This window comes from Pan troglodytes, chromosome 13, assembly GCF_028858775.2.
Source record: "Pan troglodytes isolate AG18354 chromosome 13, NHGRI_mPanTro3-v2.0_pri, whole genome shotgun sequence".
Classification (NCBI taxonomy): Eukaryota; Metazoa; Chordata; class Mammalia; order Primates; family Hominidae; genus Pan; species Pan troglodytes.
The window spans coordinates 74848368-74870896 of record NC_072411.2 but is presented as its reverse complement, the minus strand read 5'-3'; the positions used below and the strand labels follow the sequence as shown (position 1 = coordinate 74870896).

General features: G+C 40.8%; 1 protein-coding gene across 5 annotated transcripts in view; it reads right to left on the bottom strand.

The window, feature by feature from the left end:
- Positions 1–22529, bottom strand: part of RAPGEF4 (Rap guanine nucleotide exchange factor 4) — a 320154-nt gene that overhangs the window by 232826 nt on the left and 64799 nt on the right. For 4 of the 5 annotated variants that reach the window (XM_009443773.5, XM_009443774.4, XM_016950048.4 and 1 more), the window contains exon 4: positions 7479–7625. Coding sequence is in view for 4 of the 5 variants with exons in the window: in XM_009443774.4 (XP_009442049.3) it covers positions 7479–7625 (147 nt within the window). In the remaining variant the exon portion in view is untranslated. Of the gene's footprint in view, positions 1–235; positions 617–7478; positions 7626–22529 lie in introns of those variants that run through there. The other variant, XM_003309421.6, reaches the window with a different exon arrangement.

Sequence of the window (22529 nt, the reverse complement as noted above, 5' to 3'; positions counted from 1 at the left end):
TAAACACGCTTCACTAGCAGAAAGATGAGCCACCACTCACCCCCTGGCCCCACACACACCACAAACAAAGATGAAATCAAATTATGTCCCTGCCATGGTACATATTTGGGTCTGGTGGAACATAATTAGAAAAGCCAGAGATGTTTTTGAGCATAATTCCAAAATGCAAACAGTAACATGTAGTATTTCCCCACTCTCCCACCCTTCACTAAAAAATAAAAAGATTCATTCTGACCTTGTAGAGCATACGTCCTTCTTTTTCGGTCTCTCAAAGTTCTCAGACATCCAGTGAGTATCTATCCTTTATTTGATCAGCAAAATGTACCTTCATTGCCGTTCATTCCCTGTTCGTGTCTACTACTGAGTGGATCTCAGTCCACAGAAAGGAAACCGGTGCTGATGGTTCTCCAGGAAAGCTCAGGCAGTCTAAGGCAATAAGAAAACACTTCCTTTTTTTTTTTTTTTTTTTTAACTTTAGTTAGCTCCTAATAACTTCACTCCCTTCCTTTCTGGATTTGAATCATTTTGCCACTCCATGGAAAAGCTTGAAGACACAGGAATGAGACCCTGGTGCAGACATAAGTCCAAGTCATCGAAGCAGGCTTCCGCTTGGTTTAAAAGAATCAGAACTGTGAGGAGAGAGACAAGAGAACCAGCCAACAGGATGTGTGTGGCTGGAGTTCCTGGCATGAAGTCTTGGCTTTCATGTTTATTTTTGGATATATTTTTCTTAGTCCTTTGATGCAAATTTCTGGCCTGAGAAGTAACCCTACAGTACAAGCTCCAAAGTTGCCAAAAGTAAGCTCGGGCTCCTGACTTGGGAGAATGCAGGCCCCTTGGCTTGGAGGCTCTGGTTGCTCCTGATGAGGGTATGGGTCTCGGTCCCCGTGCATTATCAGGCAGGCAAGGGGCTGCCTTGTCTGTAGGTGGGCCGGGCAGTCCTAACTCAATACCCAAGCCCATTAAATATAAACCTGAAAAGCCTACCATTAATGCAAAAGTGAAACAACCTGAAATTGTTAGTATGGTGGATAAAGCCATACAATTTACCTGAGAACTTCTGGGATATCTGTGTTCTGAGATATTAATTTTTAAGTATTTGGCTTTCATTTTTCTGACAGCTACAGACAGATAGAAACATCAAGCCTATTGGAGCAAGAGCAGATGCCTCTGGAAGGTATATTATTCTAACAGCGTTTTTAAAGCACCTCAGCAAAGACTAAGCTGCTGTTGCTTCAAACAATCCTTATTCTCACTGTGGCTTGAAAGATTTTAATGGAAAAGGGATTTTCCCCTATTTACTCTAAAAAAAAGTCAGTAAATGGAAGTAACTAAAAAGCTTTTCAGTTCCACAACTGCCAACATATCTGGTAGAATCTTATAGAAAAATAAACATTCTGAAAATTAGGGAATAGAGACAGTCATAAACATATTTCTTCAACAGCATTCATTATCCTGATTAATATCTCTATTTACTAATTACTTTCTTTTCTTAAGACAGAAACGTGCACTTTCTTATTTTTACCACTCAGTTTTGTATCTCATAAAGCATGAAATACATTTTCAGTCAGTTAACAATGTTTACTGAGGCCACAGACACATTTGAGCAGTAAATCTAATGTGCCAATCATTATATCCAAGCAACGGCTCTCCATGACACGTTTTGCCCTGGTTGGAATAAAATCACAATAGCATGTCAAGAGGCTCCCAGATAACAATCACAGCTAAGAAACCACTTTTATAGTGACACAGGTCAGACTACAAATTTAAAACATTGCTTTTATTTTTAATGGCTCTGTAATTTTATTATTGTCTTTAATTTTTTAAGAACATATTCATAAATATGTGTTATTATTTTGAATATGCTCAAACATGGCTCATGGCAACAGGGAAATTTTTCCAGAATGGTGTTCATGCAATTGAACTACAGGTAAAGAGGTGGTAACCACTAGTTCAAGGGCCTCTCAGAAGCATCTTTCATGGATTTAACCAAGAGCACCTCTCTAATCTACTTTCCTGAATACAGTGGACTCATCACCTCATTCAATTTCATGTATTTGAAATATTCCATGTAAAGATGTCAAAACATGCCACAAACCTGAAATCATCCTCATACAAACACAACATCAGACAGAAAGTCAAGAAGAAAACCCAACAAAACCTTCACTGTTTTGTTCTAGCCATTGGAAACCCTCTTATACTATCTGTGCTGAGCAGAAATTCATGGACTTGGATAATAGATCAGTTTTTATTTATTCCAAGAGCTACTATCAATCATAAAATACCCATAATCTTAGATCAACTATTAATATAATAACTGCTTTAAACTCCCAAACTTACAGTTAACTGCTTTGCCATTTAACTTCCTTACTGAGGGTAGAAAATGCCACTAGTGTCAAAGAGTTTAAATTGTAAATTATAATTGTCTCAAGAACTAAAAATGGTATTCTAAGACTTTTAAATTCATTTTCTTCTGTATGTAATTCAGAAACATACTGTCTCCAATATTTATCTCTCCCCATCTCTGCCTCCCTCCTGAAATGGTACTGGAAAATGAGATGTTTTATACCCTGGTTAATATTTTTTATTAAGTTCTAATATTAAAGGGGTGTAAATGGAGAGAGGCATTATTTACCAACTCTGAACAAACTTAACATAATTCATTTAAACTAAGAAAATAAGACCTGACTTTAAGATAGAGCAACCCAGCACCCTCAGATCTGACCAAAATTGGAAATTGAAATAGGGAAAAGGAGAAGGAAACCAGGTCATTTTCATTAGGAAAGATGTAGGGTACAAAAGAAAAAAAAGTGCCAAGCTGCCACCTCAGTTATATCTTAGGGAATATTTATTTTATTTGATATATTTATAGAGACTATTGAGGAAATGCTTCTAATCACATTCATGATGATGATTTTTAAAAAATACTCTGAGTGTTGCCTATATGACTTACAGCAGAATAGACAATATAAAGCAAGAGGTATTGGGCATAGAATTAAATAGGATTTCAAAACCTTACGTGTGGTTCTCTGAGGGCATACCTGAGGAAGCCTAGAAAACTTGCTGTTGACCTGGAAAAGAAAAGGAATTCCCTAGCTTTGTGCTACCATTACAGTCCCAAGTGTAAGATATAGAGTATTTGCTCAGCCTATTAAAGGACTACTTTTTGACTGTGCTACCTGTTAGTGATTAGGGACCATAATTTTCCCTTAGCAGCAACTCAGAATCCTGATGGGAGTGTTCTAGCCTGCAGCTCCTGTAAGTGACAGTAAGAGTACCTACAAGGAGACAAAGCCCAACATAAGAGCGCCTGCCATGAAATGAGCCCACCAGGACATTCCTCAAAAGTAAACACTCAAATGAGATGAACATGCACATTTAGACCCAGGGTCTCTGATTCAGGGTCTCTAATTTTGACTATTTGGAACCTGTCACCGAACATTGAACTCTGAGCACCTTAGCTCCCTGATGGTGGAGGCCTTATCCAGTTGACCTTGCTGCTGCTTTCTTTTTATATTTGCATGATATATATTTTAGTGTTTTTTCTCTTTTTTAAAATTTCAATAGGTTTTTGGGGAATGGGTGGCATTTGGTTACATGAATAAGTTTTTTAGTGGTGACTTCTGAGATTTTCGTGCATCCATCACCTGAGTAGTGTACTCTGTACCCAATGGTAGTCTTTTATCCTTCACCCCTCTCTCCCCTTTCCCCCAAGTCCCCAAAGTCCATTGTGTCATTCTTACGCCTTTGCATCCTCATAGCTTAGCTCGCACGTATGAGTGAGAACATATGATGTTTGGTTTTTCTATTCCTGAGTTACTTCACTTAGGATAATGGTCTCCAATTCCACCCAGATTGCTGTGAATGCCATGATTTTGTTCCTTTTTATGGCTGAGTAGTATTCCATGGTGTGTGTGTATATATATATATAATTCATATAATATACATTATATATAATTGTAATATATATATTATATATATATAATTGTGATATATATATATATATATCACAATTTCTTTATCCACTCATTGAATGATGGGCATTTGAGTTGGTTCCATATTTTTGCAATCATGAATTGTGCTGCTATAAACATGCATGTGCAAGTATCTTTTTTGTATAATGACTTATTTTCATCTGGGTAGATACCCAGAGTTGGCATTGCTGGATCAAATGGTAGTTCTATTTTTGTTCATTAAGGAATCTCCACACTGTTTTCCATAGTGGTTGCACTAGTTTACATTCCCACCATCTGATGCCTTCTTTCTGCACTCTTACTGTTCAGTGATGATTCAGGAGTTGGCCTGAATCCTGAATACGTAATTCTTCCCCGTATAGCTCTTCCCTTTTGATATTTGGGTGATCTAGCTGACTTAGGCTTCAGCTGACAGTATGAGCTTGGGTTTAAATTTTACTAACAGATATCAGCACAAGATGGATTTTACCAGAACAAGGATGGATTAATTTTACTAAACCTATTATCTGACATATCAAGGAATAGGCGTTCTGGTTATCAAATATTTTGCAAGCAGATTAGCGCTATATATGCCATGTATAGATCATCAACATTCAAATCATGCACCTAAAGTTATTTAATGATATATTATGCTCTGAGATTCTGTGATTTTTATTTTCTGTCTCCTCTGAGCGGAATAGAAGCCCCTAGCCTGAGAGCAGAAGCATATATATTTGTATATATGTATAAACATACGAACATCTGACTATATCCACATACATACATATACATATACCTAACACATGGGAGATACTCTGTATATTATGAATAAATGAATAGACAATAAACAGAATTCAATCTTTTTTATTCAGAAGGTACTTTAGAATTGTGTAATTTTTTAGGATTATCATGTACTGCATGTGCACAAGTGTGCCCATTAATGAAGTCCTCATTAACAGATTGCTAGATAATGGGGTTTATTGCATTTTCAGTTTAGACAATTAAAACATTGATTGAGCATCTAATTCACACTCTACACTTAGTTGCATGAACAGGCAAATATAATGAAACATCTGACTATCTCTTACTCACTATGAGATTTCAGTCCCCACCCTGTAAAAGAGGTCAGACTAAAAACTATCCACTCCTGTCAATTCCAAATGGCTCTCTGAATGTCGTCCCCAGTACACTTATGCCACTGGCAAGGGAGATCACAAATCATGCTCTGAGGTTACAGGGGAAGAGTTGGACCCACTGAACTGCAAAACATGTGGCAAGGTTTTAGATAGCAAGGACAGCCCTCCATATCAATGTCTCTATTAAATATTTTTCCTCTAAGGGAAAGAACTGTGGAAAACAGTCCTAAAAGGTACTCTGATACAACCTAACCAAGGGATCAAACGTAGCATCAACAGAGCAATATCCTCAGCATCACTTTTCACATTTTCTTGCCAAAAATGTTTGACTTGATCTAATCAAACCTTTAGCCTAATTTCCATTTATAGGAAACCTTGGGATAGAAGTGCAAAAAAAGATACCATGAAAAAAACAATCAGACAAATCTTGAATTTGGGAGAAACTGACCTGGCCTTTTTAAAAAGTCAATGCCATGATGGGGCAGGGGGAAAGTAAGAGAGAGAAGGGGGAGAGAGGGAGAGAGGAGGGAGAGAGAGAGAGAGAGAGAGAGAGAGACTTAGATATAACAATCAAATGTAAGACATGGCTCGTTATTGGAGCCTGGTTTGAAACAAAGCTATAAAAGGTATTTATGAGACAATTAAGGACATTTGAAATATAGACTGGGTATTAGATAATATTAGGATATTATTGTTTTATAGGTGAGATAATGGCATTAGGGTATGTAACAGGATATTCTAAGTTTTTTGAGATATATGCTGAATATTTAGGGTGATATGTTATATGTCTATCATTTACGATAAAGTAGTTCACCAAAAAAAAAAAAAACAAACAAAGCTGAAGCAAATATGGCTCTACATTAACAATTTCTGAGTTCAGTGGGGGTGAATGGGTGTTCATTGTACTATACTTTTTGATTTTTCTGTCTGTTTGAAATTTTTTTAAATAATAAGTTTGTTCTAATGTTCACAGGTAGCAACCTCTTAGAAACTTCCTTCTCAGCACTAAGGGCTCCTAAATAAAATAAATCTTTAAAATATTTCCACAAACCATCCTCTCTCAGCAATTTGAGTAAGTCATCAGAGACAAAAGTGGTTATAATGACACACATCACAGTTAGAAATCATTTTTGTTCTGAAAACCAGTTTTCCAAACTCCCCTTTTGAAAAAGACTTTTCAGTTTACCTTTTAAAATGAAAGATCCAAAAAGTGGCTTATTTGCCTCAAGCTTGGTCCCTTTTAATTGACAGAAAATCTCTCCACATACACCTCATGCAAACCTACTTTCAATTTTCCTTCCTAAAACTAGCTTTTGTCTCTGAACTTTACAGAACGGTTGGAGCTCTTTAATACTTTCTAAGAGAAATATTTCAAACAAGTAACCTCACAATTTATTCACTACTGCCAAGAATAAAAGTAACAGGTTTCACCACCAAGGCCTTCCAAGGCTTTGCATGACTTTTAAGGCAAAGCATCACTCATTCACCTGCAGGTTGGCTCCCTTAATGCATCTGCCATTTGTTTGGCTCTGGAGGAAACTATTTGATTACACAAAATTCTTTTTAGATCAAGTTTAAAATCTTAGCCACACTGGGACCAGTGGCAAAGCCTGCAGCCTGATGGTTTAACACTTGGACATACTGAGCTAAGGACAAAGACAAGGAGCAGGTTAAAATCAGAGGCTTAAAGAACTGAAAAGAACGAGTGTAAAAGATGCAAGGCTTAGCTGGGCCTTTATAAGTGCTCTATTTGCCATGACTGCATATCAGATGATTTATTCCTCATACTTCTTGTAAATGAGTGCAATACTTTAAGGGGCTCTGGTAAGCATTGATAAATGCAAAAGCCACTAGGACCAGTTGCATCCATTCACTGCTGTGCCACCTATGCATTTTGAAGTTGGCAAGTAACCAGACATCTTTATGTACCTCCATTTCTCATATCTTATTATAGGGCGCATCATTTTTAAAAGCATTTAAATGAAGCAGATGTTAACCCCATTCATTCCACTTTCCCAGGGAACATGTCAATGATGATTTTTAAAATGCAAAAGAAAATGTCAAAGTATTTTGTTCCCTGGTTAAGAATACATCTGTGGAAAAGAAGGGAGAAAATACATAAAACACTCTATGGTCATTCAATAAATAATTATAAGGTATGTCAAACTACAGAAAATTGAGCAAGCACTAAATTAAACAAAAAAAAGGATGTCTTGTGTCAAAATGGCTTTTTCACTCACTCATTTCAAAAACAAGTTTTGAAAATTAAATTCCATCTACCAGCTCAGAACAGAACACATTAAGGCTTGACTGTAATGCCATTATCCATGTGGCAGCTCCCTTTCTTTTCTGAAACTGCATTAATTGACAAAGAAGCCTTAGGGCTCACCTCCCATAGTGCCTTGAAGTCCTTCTGCTCGATGCGGAGCAGTTCACTGCTCTCCCTGGTAACGATGGTTGCATGGCGGGGTGTGTTGTCCAGAATGGACTCTCCAAAGGCCGTCCCAATTCCCAGGGTACAGATGGTCACAGCATCCTGAGGATCCCAAAAAACTAGTCATTAGAAAATTAAACATCTAATGGGTAGGTGTTTTCTTTTCTTTAACTGAAGTATAATTTGTACAAGGCAAAACACCCAATTTAACTGCATAGTTCAACAAGTCTTGACAAATATATATACCGGAGTAATTACCAACCAGATCAAGACAGAACATTTCTATGAACCCCAAAAGGCCCCTCGTGCCCCTTTCCAGGCAAGACACTCAGATAACTTGTTCTGATTTCTGTCATGAAAGAATTTTGCCTGTTTTAGAACTTCATGTAAAAGAAGTCAGACGATATTCTCCGGTTTGTGCCTAGCTTCTTTTTTGCTCAACATAATGTCTGTAAGATTCATCCATGTTGTTGCATGGATCCATAGATTCTTCCTTTTATTCATGAGTAGTTTCCCATAACATGGGTGTGCTTCAATTTGCTTATCATCCTCCTGCTGGTGGACATTTGGGTTGTTTCTACTTTGAGGATATTATGAATAAAGCTGCCAGCAGGAATCTTACCTTTTTATACAACTACTATCTGTTTTCAGAAAAGAGGAGAAATCTATCGAAGCTGAGCTCAGTTTTTTTTTTTTAAGTTAGAGAGTGCAGTTACAATATTTAAATAAGAAACTGGCACTGTCTGTCTTGACAAGATGAGGAAACTGAGGGTCAGAGTGGTGGATCTACACAGCCCCAGTTCACACAGTTGATAAGCAGTGTGGCCAGATTCTAACCAAATCTGACTATAAGTTTACAAGATTTTTGTATCATGCTGCCTCCTGCAGCCACAACAGAGTAAAAACAGCATCCGATGAAGTACGGTGTGACTAGCTTATAAAATGTCATGAATCGATGATTTAAAAGTTTCTTAAGGTGTACGAAAAAAAGTAATTTCCTCTCTGCATGCAACACTGGTGATAATGTTTGGATTTAATCCTAACTAGTTTCAAATAATGCAAATAGCCACTCAAAATCACCTGGACATTAATTTTGTAAGGCATTATAAACTAACGGAGACACACAAGGGTAATCCTCTGAGTTAGAAAGCCCAGTTTTCCTTTCATGCATCTAATATACGATAATAGGCAAATGTTATTAAGATCAAGTTAGTGACTCTGTAATCACATTACTAAGACAAATGCCCATAAGGATCCAGTTCCTTCAACCATAGCAAATTGCTTCTGCACAGATATTACCATATAAAATTATGTTAGGGAAAATAAAATCAATATCTCAGAAAAGAATAAAAGATCAGGGAAGAAGTTAAGAAAAGCCTGCTAATAAATTTTGCAGAAAGGCAACTGCAAACAAATTCACTCAAAAATATCCCCAGAACTGAAATATCAATAGTCAATGAGTTAGGTCTCTCTGAGCAATTTTTAAATGCTAGTAAAAACACAAGATAGATTATGATAAATCACAGACTTTCACAATTCTCTGGAATAGCAGGTTCCCTGAAGTTCCCACTAGCCTATTTCATTTTTCTATCACCTGAACCCTTCGGAAAGAATTCTTTTGCCTAATTTTTACTTTCCAGCACGTCTTAAAAACCTGAAATGGACCCTAAGTAATACCACTGACATCATCCACATATTTTACATATATATGGTTATTTGCGAAGCATAATGCAAAAGAACTAGGATGCTCTCAGTTATTCCTGAGCTAGCTGTACAGTTTATGGATTAATCAGTCTTCCTTATCACCTCCCATCCCTGACACGAGTAGTTTGTCACCAAACAGTACACAAGGAAATACAGAGGCTGGGAGACACACGTGAACCTGTCTTTCGCCAATAATCAACTCTTGTAATAAAGACACAAGATTGGATTTCTTCTTGGATTTTCCCAGGAGATTTCAACCTGACTCATGCCTTTATCACATACAACAAAATTTCATCACGGTAGTGCTGCCAACTGTACTCCTTGGTGTATTTCTGTGTCAGGACCACCTCTGTAAGGGGAAAACCATGCCAGTGAGTACCCAGCTGCAGTCATCAGCTCAAGCACTCTGGGCTTGTTTCAGGAATCAATTCTTCTACCAGAATTAAGTATGGGATCAGTCCTTTCCAGATCTTCTCTTTCACACTGCGTCCACTCAAATTTAAGGACAAGGAGTCACAAATTACAAGATATGATCTTAAAAGTAGGACTGGAAAACCTCACCTGAAAGGAGTATGGTTTGCAAGTTCAAACTTTCAGCAGATTCAGAGTATTTTTTAGGACAAATATACTTAGAAATCTGAATGAATTTGGGAGGTATGGTTGGGCATTGGGATAATTGGGCACAGAGAAATAGAAGGTGCCAAGAAGAACATTTTCACCCTAAAGACTATTCACTATCTTTACAGTCTATGGGTGCTAGCCCTTATTTACATTTAAATCACAGGCAGGGCCTTGCAATGTGCTGCAAGAGTAATTTTCAAATAAAGAAATTGACATCCAAATGTTCTCTCACTTAGCAGAACCAATATATGTTGCTCAGCACGTATGATGAAAGGTAGATTAAGAATGGACAGGATGAATATGAGTGGATGTAGAAGAAGCACTCTTAGATATCCACACTAACATCTAACCAGATCTCCATGGGTCAGGATTCCAAGTCTGAAACCCTGTAGATGGGCTTAATGCCTGCCTTCGCCTGCTGCTGAAAGTGTCTGTTTCTGGATGTAACATAACCATTTCTTTTACGCTTATACATACTGCTCATGTCTCAATACTTATTTAATAGGGACTATTCAAAAGAGCACTTTTATTAATTTTCTGCTCATTTGCAGATTAATATTTAGCGAGGCCATCTGAAAGAAGATGTTTACAGTAACACAGAGACTGATGAAAGCAATCAGCACCTATGCAGAGAACATGAAATGGTAACAGTGAAGGAATGTCCTATTTTGTGATAAGATTGCACTTTGTTTTGAGAACTTTCAAAAGGGAAGTAAAGATTTAAAAACCTGACTTCAATATGTGACGGTGGTTTAGCAGATGCTGCTGGAGCCCTGCCAGATTCTGCACTCACCCCTGATGTCATCTGTAGCTTTCTGGATGGCTCTGTGCAGTGTGCCACCTCGAGCATCTGCACCCTTGCTCTGCCTGAGGGCAGAGTGCTAGGCAGTTAATGCCTTAAAGGGGCAACCATTGCCATGACAGTGGTAGGACATGAGAGTGGGAAGATAAACACCCCAGCTTCCTTGCCCTTCACAGTTTCTTAGCAGGCCCCCTGAAGGAGTGAGTCCAGTTGCCTACAGTGGAAATGCTCTTATTAGAACACTTTGATAGGCTTTCCTTCCTTCTTTGTCTAATTTTCCCATTCTGTTATCATATTTCCCAAGATCATCTCTAAAAAACCACTTGTAGCCAAATCCTTTTCTCCAGGTCTGCTTCTGGGGAAACCGAAAACAAGGAGGTGGGTGAGCCAAGATGGCCGTGGGTCCTAAATTGCACTGAGACCTCTGGGGAGGTACTGGACCAAACCAGCATTCCCAAAGAGACTTCTGTAATAAGGACAGAGGCCAGAGTGTCACTTACCACTTGCATCAGACACACTGTAAGGGCAGTATGTTTTGGGTGACACATGGGAAGACTTCATTCTGTTAGGAAAACATACTGGGTTACCTGAGATCAATTCTGCTAGATAACAAGGGCTGATGGGAACACACACATAAAATCGCCTCTGGCATATCACCAACACGCCATCTGGCTTTTTCCTCCAATCTGATCCAGCTATCTCATCTCTCAGTCCACTGGATCACTCCTTCTCCTCCTTCTAAAACACAGACCTCCTTACTTAATTATCCACCCATCCTTAGTCCCATTGTGCAGCAGCATGCATGTTGATCTGCATGTGTGTGAGTGGGAACTGGGCCACACACTGGCCAAGTGTCTCAGTGACGATGCCTCATTTATTCCTCACAACAGGTGAATGAGATAATGTATTTAAACTGCTTTGCATAGTGCCTGACTTAAAACAAATGCTTAATAAATTGCAGACACTCTTACTAACACGATCCAGCAATATCAGTAGTACTATTGCTATTTTATAGGTTGAGCAAATCAGGCTCAAGGATATTCAGTGACTTGCCCAAGACGATGGCTAGTAAGTAGAAGAGCTGAGATCAGAAACTAGTCAGTCTAATGATCTACTCACGTACTTCTTAGATTGTCCTAGTTAGTATAAGTACCTCTTAGCCAAGGTTCAGTTGGAAAATCTGTTAAGGTACCAATTTAATTTATATTGATTCTTATTTCAGTCAGCCAATCTGTGTATTTATTGAATACCAAATAAGTCAAAATCACTAGGAAAATATAAAACATTTGGCATTGCTCCTCTTCTAATCTTCCAATTCCAATATTGAGATCCACTTGATCCTCCTTAGAGGATCAAATCCATCCCAGGCAATCCTCTTATTCATTAGGGGAAATTTAAACAATCACAAACAGGTAATTAAGAATTGAATTGAATCACTCATTCCTGTTATACCAGCACTTGGTGGAGGGGAGGTGAGGGGCTTGCTTGAAGCCAGGAATTTAAGACCAGCCTGGGCAACATAGTGAGAACCCCATCTCTAAAAAATAAATTAAAAATTAGCCAGCCATATTGGTGTTTGCCTATGGTCCCAGCTACTCAAGAGGGTGAGGCAGGAGGATCCCTCAATTCCAGGAGCTCAAAGTTACAGTAGGCTATGATCCCACCATTGCACTCCAGCCTGGGAGTCACAGCAAGACTCTGTCTCTAAAAAAATAAAATAAAATCGGCATTTCTGCTTTTCCCACTCTGATCCTGTGTCCCAGTTCTAATAACTGAGTTCTGACCCTGGTTGGAGAAACTGAGTTTCTGTCTTTCAGAGTCTCTGCCTTGATAACCTGCTGGGTACCCTAATTCTTCTCAAAGTGACAGTATCCTGTCTTGACAGCCCTTCCTGGGTCCCAGTTCCTCTCTGGCAGTCCTTCTGTGGCCAGACTTCTTAGGCAGCCTGCCCACTGCCCATCTCCACCACTGGGCCTGCTTTTGACTCCCTCCCATCAGCAGGCCAAGTCTCATCATGCTACCCCTGGTTAGACCAGCCTTGGCCCCTCCCCACACTAACCTGGGGGCTGTGTCACACCACCTTCCTGCTTCCTCTGCCCCTCCTGCCCAGTGCTGCCTGAACATGCCCTCGAGATATTTCCCACCTCCATCATGGATGCCCCCCAGATTCCAGGTTCTTCTCCTTTACCCAGCCAGGCACCAGCTGAAGTTAAGTCATGAGCACTGTCTTGGCACAGTGTTTTCAGTGGGATATGCAGGGTCCAGTTAACTTCATTCATAAAAGCTGGCATTAGGTAAGTTAATAAAGATGTCGATGAAGCCGCCCATGCTGGAAGGCAGGGCATCAGGCAAAGGACTCCCACGTGGAGGCTACCCATGGTCAGAACACTCAATGCTCAGCAGGGAAAATCCCCTGGAAGCAGCAGAGTGGAAAAGCCACGGGCCTTGGTAGACTTAATTCAAAACTTATCTCTGCCAATGACTGACCTGTGGGCTTTGGGCAAAATGCTCCCCAGAGCCTCAGTATCTTCATTTGTAAAATGGGCACAATCTTACTTGTAATATCATTAGCAGTATTAAATCAAAATAAAGTAATACACAGAGTCCATTATAGTGCTGTATAGTTTCTGGCACATAACAGGTGCTCCATAAATAATGGAAATTATTGTTTCTAACTTAGTCACAAACATGTATGGGTTATCCATATTTCTAAAAAGCAAAGCAGTTTTTTTCTATCATTTAAATAATAGAGAATCTCTATATTCATTTTGTTAATCTTCAACTAATGATGGCTTTCAACACTTAAATTCCAAGTTTCTCTGTCCCCTAGTCTGGATGTCAAGTGGATTGAATGATCTGCAAAACACTTCAGCTCTCTGGGGGAGCTCGTATTCAAAGGAACCCTTCTGACAAACCGTGCTGTAAATCAAAGAATCCTTTTGTACTGCAACTAATCACCTCTTAATTTATCTGCTTTGTACGTCTGAGTTATGTACACTGGGTTTTCTTAAAGCAGACATTCTCATATGAGGCGTTTTATTTGTTTCACTGTAAATATAGTAAACAGTATGGAAATGGGAATGGTGTTAAGAAAGCCGATGGTTATGTGTCACTGATAACTAAGACTGGTATTCAAGCTAAGGCACTTGTGCCTTGCAAATAAATAATGTCTATAAGCATCAGCTGAAATCCAACTTACACAAGTTATAGGTATTCTGATGGAATTTAAAATAGCTAACAATCAATTAAACAGACATAAGAATTCTCTGTGGTAAGTACATCAAGATTTTCTAAAAATTGTACTGTAATTTCAAGGGCTATCGGATCATCTTATTATGCACATTTAACTCACTTCCATATTCATGGCTCAAGAAGAGTTCATTGTCTCATGGCAAATTTATTGTTTTGGACATATACTGAGTTAACACCAAGGGAAAAATAATTGGTCCTTTAAATGTGTGGAGACAGAAACATATTTTTTTCTTTCTTAGAGAATGAGGTCTTGCTATGTTGCCCAGGCTGGACTGCAGTGGCTATTCACAGGTGTGAACATAAATTCTAACAAGGCAAATATTTTTATAAGTTTTATTTTAGGCCTACAGGCAATATTTGCCATTAAGTTTCACAGCACCTGGGATTATTTCACGAACTTGAATTTAGTGCTGGAATTTACTGGGTGCTCCAAGTCATCTTAAGTAATAAAATTAAATGGAACCCAATCTCTTAATTTGTCAAGATGTTAGATTGTATGTGCTGCAGAAGCATTTCCTGCCAAATCAAGAGGGCAAAATACTTCTCAGGCAAATGTGTTTTCTAACAAACTGCAAAGACAAGGTCTGTTACTTTTAGAACACATCCCTGGAATCAGCATGTTCAATAAAGCTTAACAAGATCAGGCAAGCCGGCCGCAGGAAGGTTTGATGAGAATGGACTAGCATTAGCATTCTGGTAACTGAATCAGGGAGGCCAGCCTCATTTCAGTGGAGAGCCAGTCTGTCCAGCATTGTGACGCAGTTTTGCATCCAACCACCCAAACAAAGAATTACAGGGCAAAAAAACTAAATGCAGGATGCAGGATGCTCAATAAACTCCCAATCAGCTCCTAACAAATAGCCTGACCTGAGCATAGACAAGTAGGAGGAGATTACAAACAACTGCTGTGGACTTGGCACCTTTCACGTTTTATGGGCTCAATAAATGTGCTCAGAAAAAAAATGTTTCCAATGATGGCAGTGTTCTCTGTTTGAAAATAACGGAGTGAAATGAGTGAATAGAAGAATCAGAGAGGCAAAGAGAGAAAGACAGACAAAGGTAGAGAGATCCTCATTACAACGAAACACACATGTTCTTCAAATTTTGTAAACAAAAATGCAATGCTTAAAAACATTTGTTACTGTAGAAGGAAAAAAGAGAAGGCAAATAAAAGCATATTATTTTACTTTAGGGAGAAAACTAGTATGAGATTTTTTTCTGAAATTGAGCTAAAATGTGCCAGATAATTTCACAGTGATAGATGAGGGGATGAAATTAAGTGATGACCAAGGCCAAGTGTAGCCCGGATTCTCTGATCCATGAAATGGCTGAACAATATTGTTAAACTTCTACGTTTCAAATCCCAAGTACATTTCCTGCGTTTTCTATTCTGGCACTGCCCTCTTGTGATAAAACAACAGCATTGCAGTCATTGCAACCAACTTTTCTTGAAATGGTAATTTCAAAAAGCACAGACCCTCTGCCTCTATCCCAGGCTTTGTACTAAGTGCTTTACATACATCAGCTCATTTAAGATAAGAGCTATTATCCCCAATTTACAAGTAAGCTAACTGTGCATACCCACAGCCAATTAAGTGGCAATAGAATTTCAAAGGAGCTCTGAATTTAACCACCGTGGGTTCCATTGGGTAAATACTAATGCTTTCAATAGGCATCTGTGATAGAGATGTAAAGGTTTTAAAGAATTAATAAACCATCCATTTTCTATCTTGCAATATAAACTTTATTCTGTCAGCAGCCATTTGAAATTCTTCTTTCCTATGACTGGAAAAGCCTTTTTACTTTTTGAGAGGTAAAGATTAATTTAAAATCTTATATATATCTAGGATTTTGATACTTACTATGCCAAAAAAGCCCCTCACTTAAAAAATCTGCAGAGAAAAACAGGACCTTCTCTCTCCCTTTCTCTCTGTCTCTGAAGTAAACACACACACACACACACACACACAGCCGGATAATATCTGATACAATGAGATTTATAACCCTATTTATTGTTTTTAAGCTTGTTATTTATTGCTTATAACTTGTCCCAATGTTCATCTCTAACCCTAAATCGATTAAAATATTACTGAGAAAAAATACACCCATAGTATTATTCATTCTAGTGGGAAGGCAAAATATCTGACTTTTAGCCCTATGTAACTTTTAAGTTACACAGGCACCAAGACAGGAGAGGATCTTGTGCAGACAAGTACAGCAGTGGGGATCTGGAGGTGGATGTGTCCTGGTTAGGCTCAGGCAAGAGACTGAAGGTGGGGACAGATATTATTGGCGAAATGGAAGGATTAATCCTTGATAGAGGCCAAGTGGATGTTCCCAGTGGAAATCTACGTGAACATGTCAGCCAGGTTGGGACACCTTAGGAGGATGAAGTGGTCTGTGGGCAGGTCCCCTTCTTGGTGCTCTTTTCCTTGGGTTAAGATGAAGAATGGCTAAGGCAGGAAGGGTGTCTGAGAAGCTGGGAGAGATGCCTCTGACAATTACGCATAGTGGTAAGAGTGTTGCAGTAGGTTTCATTTTATAGAGTAGTGAAATAAATATAATTTATAGAAAGATAATTACAAGGATTTGTCAGCCTTTAAAAGTTCCTGAAAGTAATAGGAGCAGAATAATCTATGCATTTCCTACAATTCTTAGGACAAACACGTTTTCAAGGCAGTAACAAAAGAAATGAAAGCAATGCAGCCCCAGCTCCTAAGGGAGGGTCTCCGAGAGGCAGACAGAGTCCACCGTCCCTCCCGTCCAGGGACCATTGTCTCCCCTCCAGTCTCTTGAAGCCTTGAATTAGGGAAACTTGACTGAGAGGAAAACAAAGAGAAGAAGCAACATGTGGTCCTGGGGCCTGCCTGGAAAGGGCCTGACTGTGAGAGGGGAAAGCAGTGGGTTCCCCTGCTCAGCAGGAATCCATGCCACTATCTGATGCTTCCTGGGCCCAGAGAAGACCCATGGGGTAAGGCCCAGTCAGCCTGCAACTCACGCCTCCTACAATGGCCAACTTCTGGCCATTCTGGTGGGTGGGCTGACCAGGGGTGACACTGGAAGGTGAGCCATTCCAGTCCTGCAGCCCGATAGCTTTTTTCTCCATCCTCCCTTCCTAAGAGAGGGCCTGAAGTGTACATCAGCACTCATCGAAATGTCTGTAGTTAATACTTCTCTGAAATGTAGAATCATGACTTTTTTAAATATATAATTTTAGGCTTCAGCAATCCAGGGGCAAAAAAGGATCCCCATCACCCCTCTCCACCCTACTACGGACACTGGAGGAGCTTGTGAGCAGGTGCCCTTGGGAGCAGATGGCTTGCAGGCTTTGCAGATTCCCCAGGGAATGACTGCACGCACTGCCTAAAGCACAGGAGAGCAGAGGCAGAATGCTGGATGGGCTCAGGAGGCCAGGTCCTCCCCGTTCCCAGGCTCACCACTGCGTCATCCTGAACAGCCACTCAGGCATCAGGCACTAAGCAAGAAACAGCATAGCTGTTTCCCAAACAGGGCAGGCTCAAACCAAAGAAAGTTCCTGAAATGATCTGTAAATGAACAGTTACTACTACATGCTCTGGGTATATTGCTGATGAAAAATAAGTAGGACCCTCAACCCAGTATTCAAAAAATTCAGGAAGAATTTGCTAAACCAATTACACAGAAGAAGCTGTGTGTTTTTTAACCTAGACAGTAAAAAATATAAGGGAATGACAAGAAGGGAGAAAAAGTAATATTAACTTGAAACAGGAAGGCAATATGAATTTGAGTCAAATAGAATAGTTACACCCCATGTATTCTTGAAATTTATATACAGATATATCTTTCTACCACCATATGCAAGAAAGAGGTTGATTTTTTTTTCAGAAAAAATTCCATCAAATCACTCATACTGATACAGTTTGGCTGTGTCCCCACCCAAATCTCATCTTGAATTGTAACTCCCACAATTCCCACATGTCATGGGAGGAACTGGTGGAAGGAAATTGAATTATGGGGGCAGGTCTTTTCTGCACTGTTCTCATGATAGTCTCACATGGACATGAGGAACTTGTTGGGAACTGGAGCAAAGGTGGCTCTTGTTATGTTTTAGCAAAGACACTGGTGGCATTTTATCCCTACCCTAGAGATTTGTGGAACTTTGAACTTGAGAGAGATGATTTAGGGTTTCTGGCAGAAGAAATTTCTATGCAGCAAAGCATTCAAGAGGTGACTTGGGTGCCATTAAAGGCATTCAGTTTTATAAGGGAGGCAGAGCATAAATGTTTGGAAAATTTGCAGCCTGACTATGTGATAGAAAATAAAATCCCATTTTCTGAGAAGAAATTCAAGCCAGCTACAGAAATTTGCATAAGTAACAGGGAGCCAAATGTACTCCCCAAGACAATGGGGAAAATGTCTCTAGGACATGTCAGAGATCTTCATGGTGGCCCCTCCCATCACAGGCCCAGAGGCCTAGGAGGAAAAAATGGTTTCATGGGCCAAGCCCAGGGCACTGGTGCTATGTGCAGCCTAGGAACCTGGTGCCCTGCATCCTAGCCACTCCAGCCATGACCAAAAGGGGCCAAGGTACAGCTCAGGCCATGGCTTCAGAGGGTGCAAGCCCCAAGCCTTGGCAGCTTCCATGTGGTGTTGAGCCTGCAGGTGTACAGAAGTCAAGAATTGAGGTTTGGGAACCTCTGCCTAGATTTCAGAGGATGTATGGAAATGCATGGATGTCCAGGCAGAAGTTTGCTGCAGGGCTTTCATGGAGAACGTCTGCTAGGGCAGTGCGGAAGGGAAATGTGGGGTCAGAGCCCCCACACAGAGTCCCTACTGGGGAACCACCTAGTGGAGCTGTGAAAACAGCTGGTATCCTCCAGATACCAGAATGGTAGATCCACCAATAGCTTGCACCATGCACCTGGAAAAGCTGCATACACTCAATGCCAGCCCATGAAAGCAACCAGAAGGGAGGCTATACTCTGCAAAGCCATAGGGACCAAGCTGCCCAAGACGATGGGAACACGCCTTCCACCTCTTGCGTCAGCATGACCTGAATATGAGACATAGAGTCAAAGGAGATCATTTTGGAGCTTTAAGATTTGACTGCCCTGCTGGATTTCAGACTTGCATGGGGCCTGTAGCCTTTGTTTTGGCCAATTTCTCCCATTTGGAATGGCTGTATTTAACCAATGCCTGTACCCCCATTGTATCCAGGAAGTAACTAAGTTGCTTTTAATTTTACATGCTCATAGGCAGAAGGGACTTGCCTTGTCTCAGATAAGACATTGGACTGTGGACTTTTGAGTTAATGCTGAGATGAATTAAGACTTTGGGAGACTGTTAGGAAGGCATGATTGGTTTTGAAAGGTGAGGACATGAGATTTGGTAGTGGCCAGGGATGGAATTATATGGTTTGGCTGTGTCCTCACCTAAATCTCATCTTGAATTATAACTCCCACAATTCCCATGTGTTGCAGGAAGAACCTGGTGGAAGGTAATTGAATTATGGGGGTGGGTCTTTCCTGTACCGTTCTCTGATAGTGAATGAATCTCACAAGATCTGACAGTTTTAAAGATGGGATTTTCCCTGCACAAGCTCTCTTTGCCTGCTGCCATCCATGTAAGATGTGACTTGCTCATCCTTGCCTTCTGCCATGATTGTGAGGTCTCTCTAGCCATGTGGAACTATAAGTCCAATAAACTTATTTCTTTTGTAAATTGCCCAGTCTCAGGTATGTCTTTCTGAGCAGCATGAAAATGGACTAATATACATACCTAATAAATGTATAGCATAAAATACTATTGCAGAATCTGGGAAAGGTGGTCTCCCTCATGTATTCCCATTTCCATTAGTAGCATCACTGTCCACCTCTTCACCCAAGTCAGGAGCCTCCCTTTCTCTCTACACCTCCACATCCCATCACCGTCAGTTCTAACCATTTTGTCTCCATCTTGTACACAGTGTAGTTCACTTTCCCTCCCTATCACCTACACTTATCTACCCCACCCTCTAATCCAGATGCCCTTTGGAGGGAGGGCCACACCCCTTTCACTGTGCATCACCAGATCAAAGAGAGGGTGGGAGGAGGATTGCCTCCAACAGCACCTGGGCAGTGGGCTTAGAGGGGAGGGCTGTGGGGCTCAGAGCTGTATCGGACACCCAGGTGGGAGTTGGAGAAGCTGCAAGGGGAAAGCTCCTCCCTGCATTCCTTATTCCTTAATGGCTGGCTCAGCTCCCCACCTCTCTTCCTTCCCCTTCTGGTCCTTCTGGTTGGCACCTATACAACCACAATGGGCAAGCATTGAGCCCCAGAATCACAAAGAACTGGCCCAGATACCCAGCAGCTTTATGACCTTGGGCAAGCTGTTGAATATCTAGCCTCTAAAATGAGACAAACCACAGCACTAAGGGGAGGGCAGTGTGGTGAGTGCTGGTGGGATAATGCTTGTGACACACTGGGCACATAGCCTCCTGTCATAGGCGCCCATTGCCAGCAGCCACTCCCGCTCTTCTTCCATCATCCTGGCTCACACCCCACTGAGGGTCTGAAACCTAGTGCTAAGTTTGGGAATTTGTCACTACATCCCTCTGGCTCTCAGATGAGAAAGCAGACATGCAGGGCAGCAAGGAGCAGGCTGGCAAGAAACTCTGCCCCGTCCTCCCTGAAAGACTTGACTCTGTGCCATCACCTCTTTTCTCTTTCCTCAGTTTTCTTTTAGACTGTGTAACTTTTCCTCCTTCACTTTTATCATCCTCCTCACACCTCTGTTCATGAGTGCGCCCAGCAGAAGAACATGCAATTTGGAGGATGTCAGACCTGAATTCAAATCTCAGTTTGCCCACGTACACGTGTGTGGCCCTGGGAAAGCTGCACCTATGTCACTGAGCCTTGTTTTCAAGCCTTTGGTAAAACAGGACACAAATGCCTAAAGATTAATTCAGTTAATGTCCATGGAACCCCTCACACGAGCCACACAAGGAAGGCACTTAGCAATGATCTTTTCTGGTCTCTAGGGGTAGGAATTCTAGGTCTCTCCTTGCTCCTTACCCACGGCCTTCACCCAACCCCATTTCCCTCCTCATTGGGGTCTATTATGGTTAATTGTATGTGTCAACTTGGCTAGACTATAATGGCCAGTAGTTTGGTTAAATACTAATGTAGATGTTGCTGTAAGGATATTTTTTAGATGTGATTAACCTTTACAATCAGTAGACCTTAAAGTAGATTACCCTCCATGATGTGCGTGTACCTCATCTACTCACTTGAAGGCCTCAGAGCAAATAGGTTTCCCTTGAGGTTTCTTGAGGAATTCTGCTTCTGCCAATAACTCTTACCTGAATCTCCAGCCTGCCAGCTCTAGACTTCAGACCTGCCAGCCCCCACAATCATGTGAGCCAGTTCCTAAAAACAAACCTGTCTCTCTCTCTCTCTATCTCTATCTCTTAGTGATTCTGTTTCTCTGAAGAACCCTGACTTGTATGGGGCACTACTCTGTCATGATAAACAATCCCCCTGATTTACCACATTGTTAGTGGGCAGAGACCCAGAGCCCATCACAAGGCCAGCATGGGTAGATATGGCAGTTTTGTTTCTCCCTTGCAAGCATCTTGGTATGGAAGGGGGCTCTGCCATCTTGGTCATTCTCCTTAGCTTCTTTCTCCCATGTGGCTGGACCATGTCCTACCTTCAGAACTGGCTGGAAAGCTGGGCCCTGTTTATCTCAGGCTGTACTCTAGAGGGCTAGAGGGTGTAGGAGTCAATGAGCTTTCTCTTCCTTTCATTTTAGTGATACAAATCCATCCAGAAAACTCTGGTTGAACATTGTGGGATGAAATACATAAAGGAAGTAGTAAGCCGGCTTTGGTATTAAATTAACTCATTCCTAACAACTAAAAGAAGACCGAGCCCAGCTTCGGTAAGTTCTCTGCATTGGTTTTGAGGTCAAAATTACAAGTAAATCTAAAATTAAAAGTTTAGTTAAAATTGTTGAATCTGTAGCTAATAACCCTGCTATTATGGGTTATTATAGCATGGCTAGGATGCCATGGTGAGAGATAACTGGTTAAGGGCAATATTCCCGAAACCCCTGGCCAGATACTATTTTAATACCATCAAAATCTCGGCCAGCTTTCACATCTGGTGTGTCAGCACATAAGAGCTGGTGTTATGTATCATCCCCTTAGGCACATCTGCTCTTCCTTTTCTGATTCTCCTTCTCTCTCCTTCTCGAGATTTCCTCTTCTTTCTTTTCTCCTCCTTAATTCTCATCTTGCTTCCCTTTCCTCTCTTTTGTCACATTTCTCTTTTCAGCTTCTCCACTCTCTCCATTATCACTCATTCAGGAACCACTCGAGCTGCAGGAGGAACTGAGCAGAATGATCCTGTGTAGGCCCTGTCCCCAGGGAACATCTATGCAGGTAAAACCTGGGGAAACGAAGTACCAGGAGCAGCTCTGAGCAAAAAAGCCCAGAGAGTCCCCACCAGGACAGCATCCACAGGTAGGAGATATGCAGAAAGAAGGACATGGGGTAATCTGAAAGGATGACAAAAGGCAGGGAGAGAGGGAAGTTGCATGTTGCCTCATGTTTCTTAAGAGTCAAATGGTGGAGAGCAGTGGCGAAGAGCATCTGTTCAGGTGCCTGA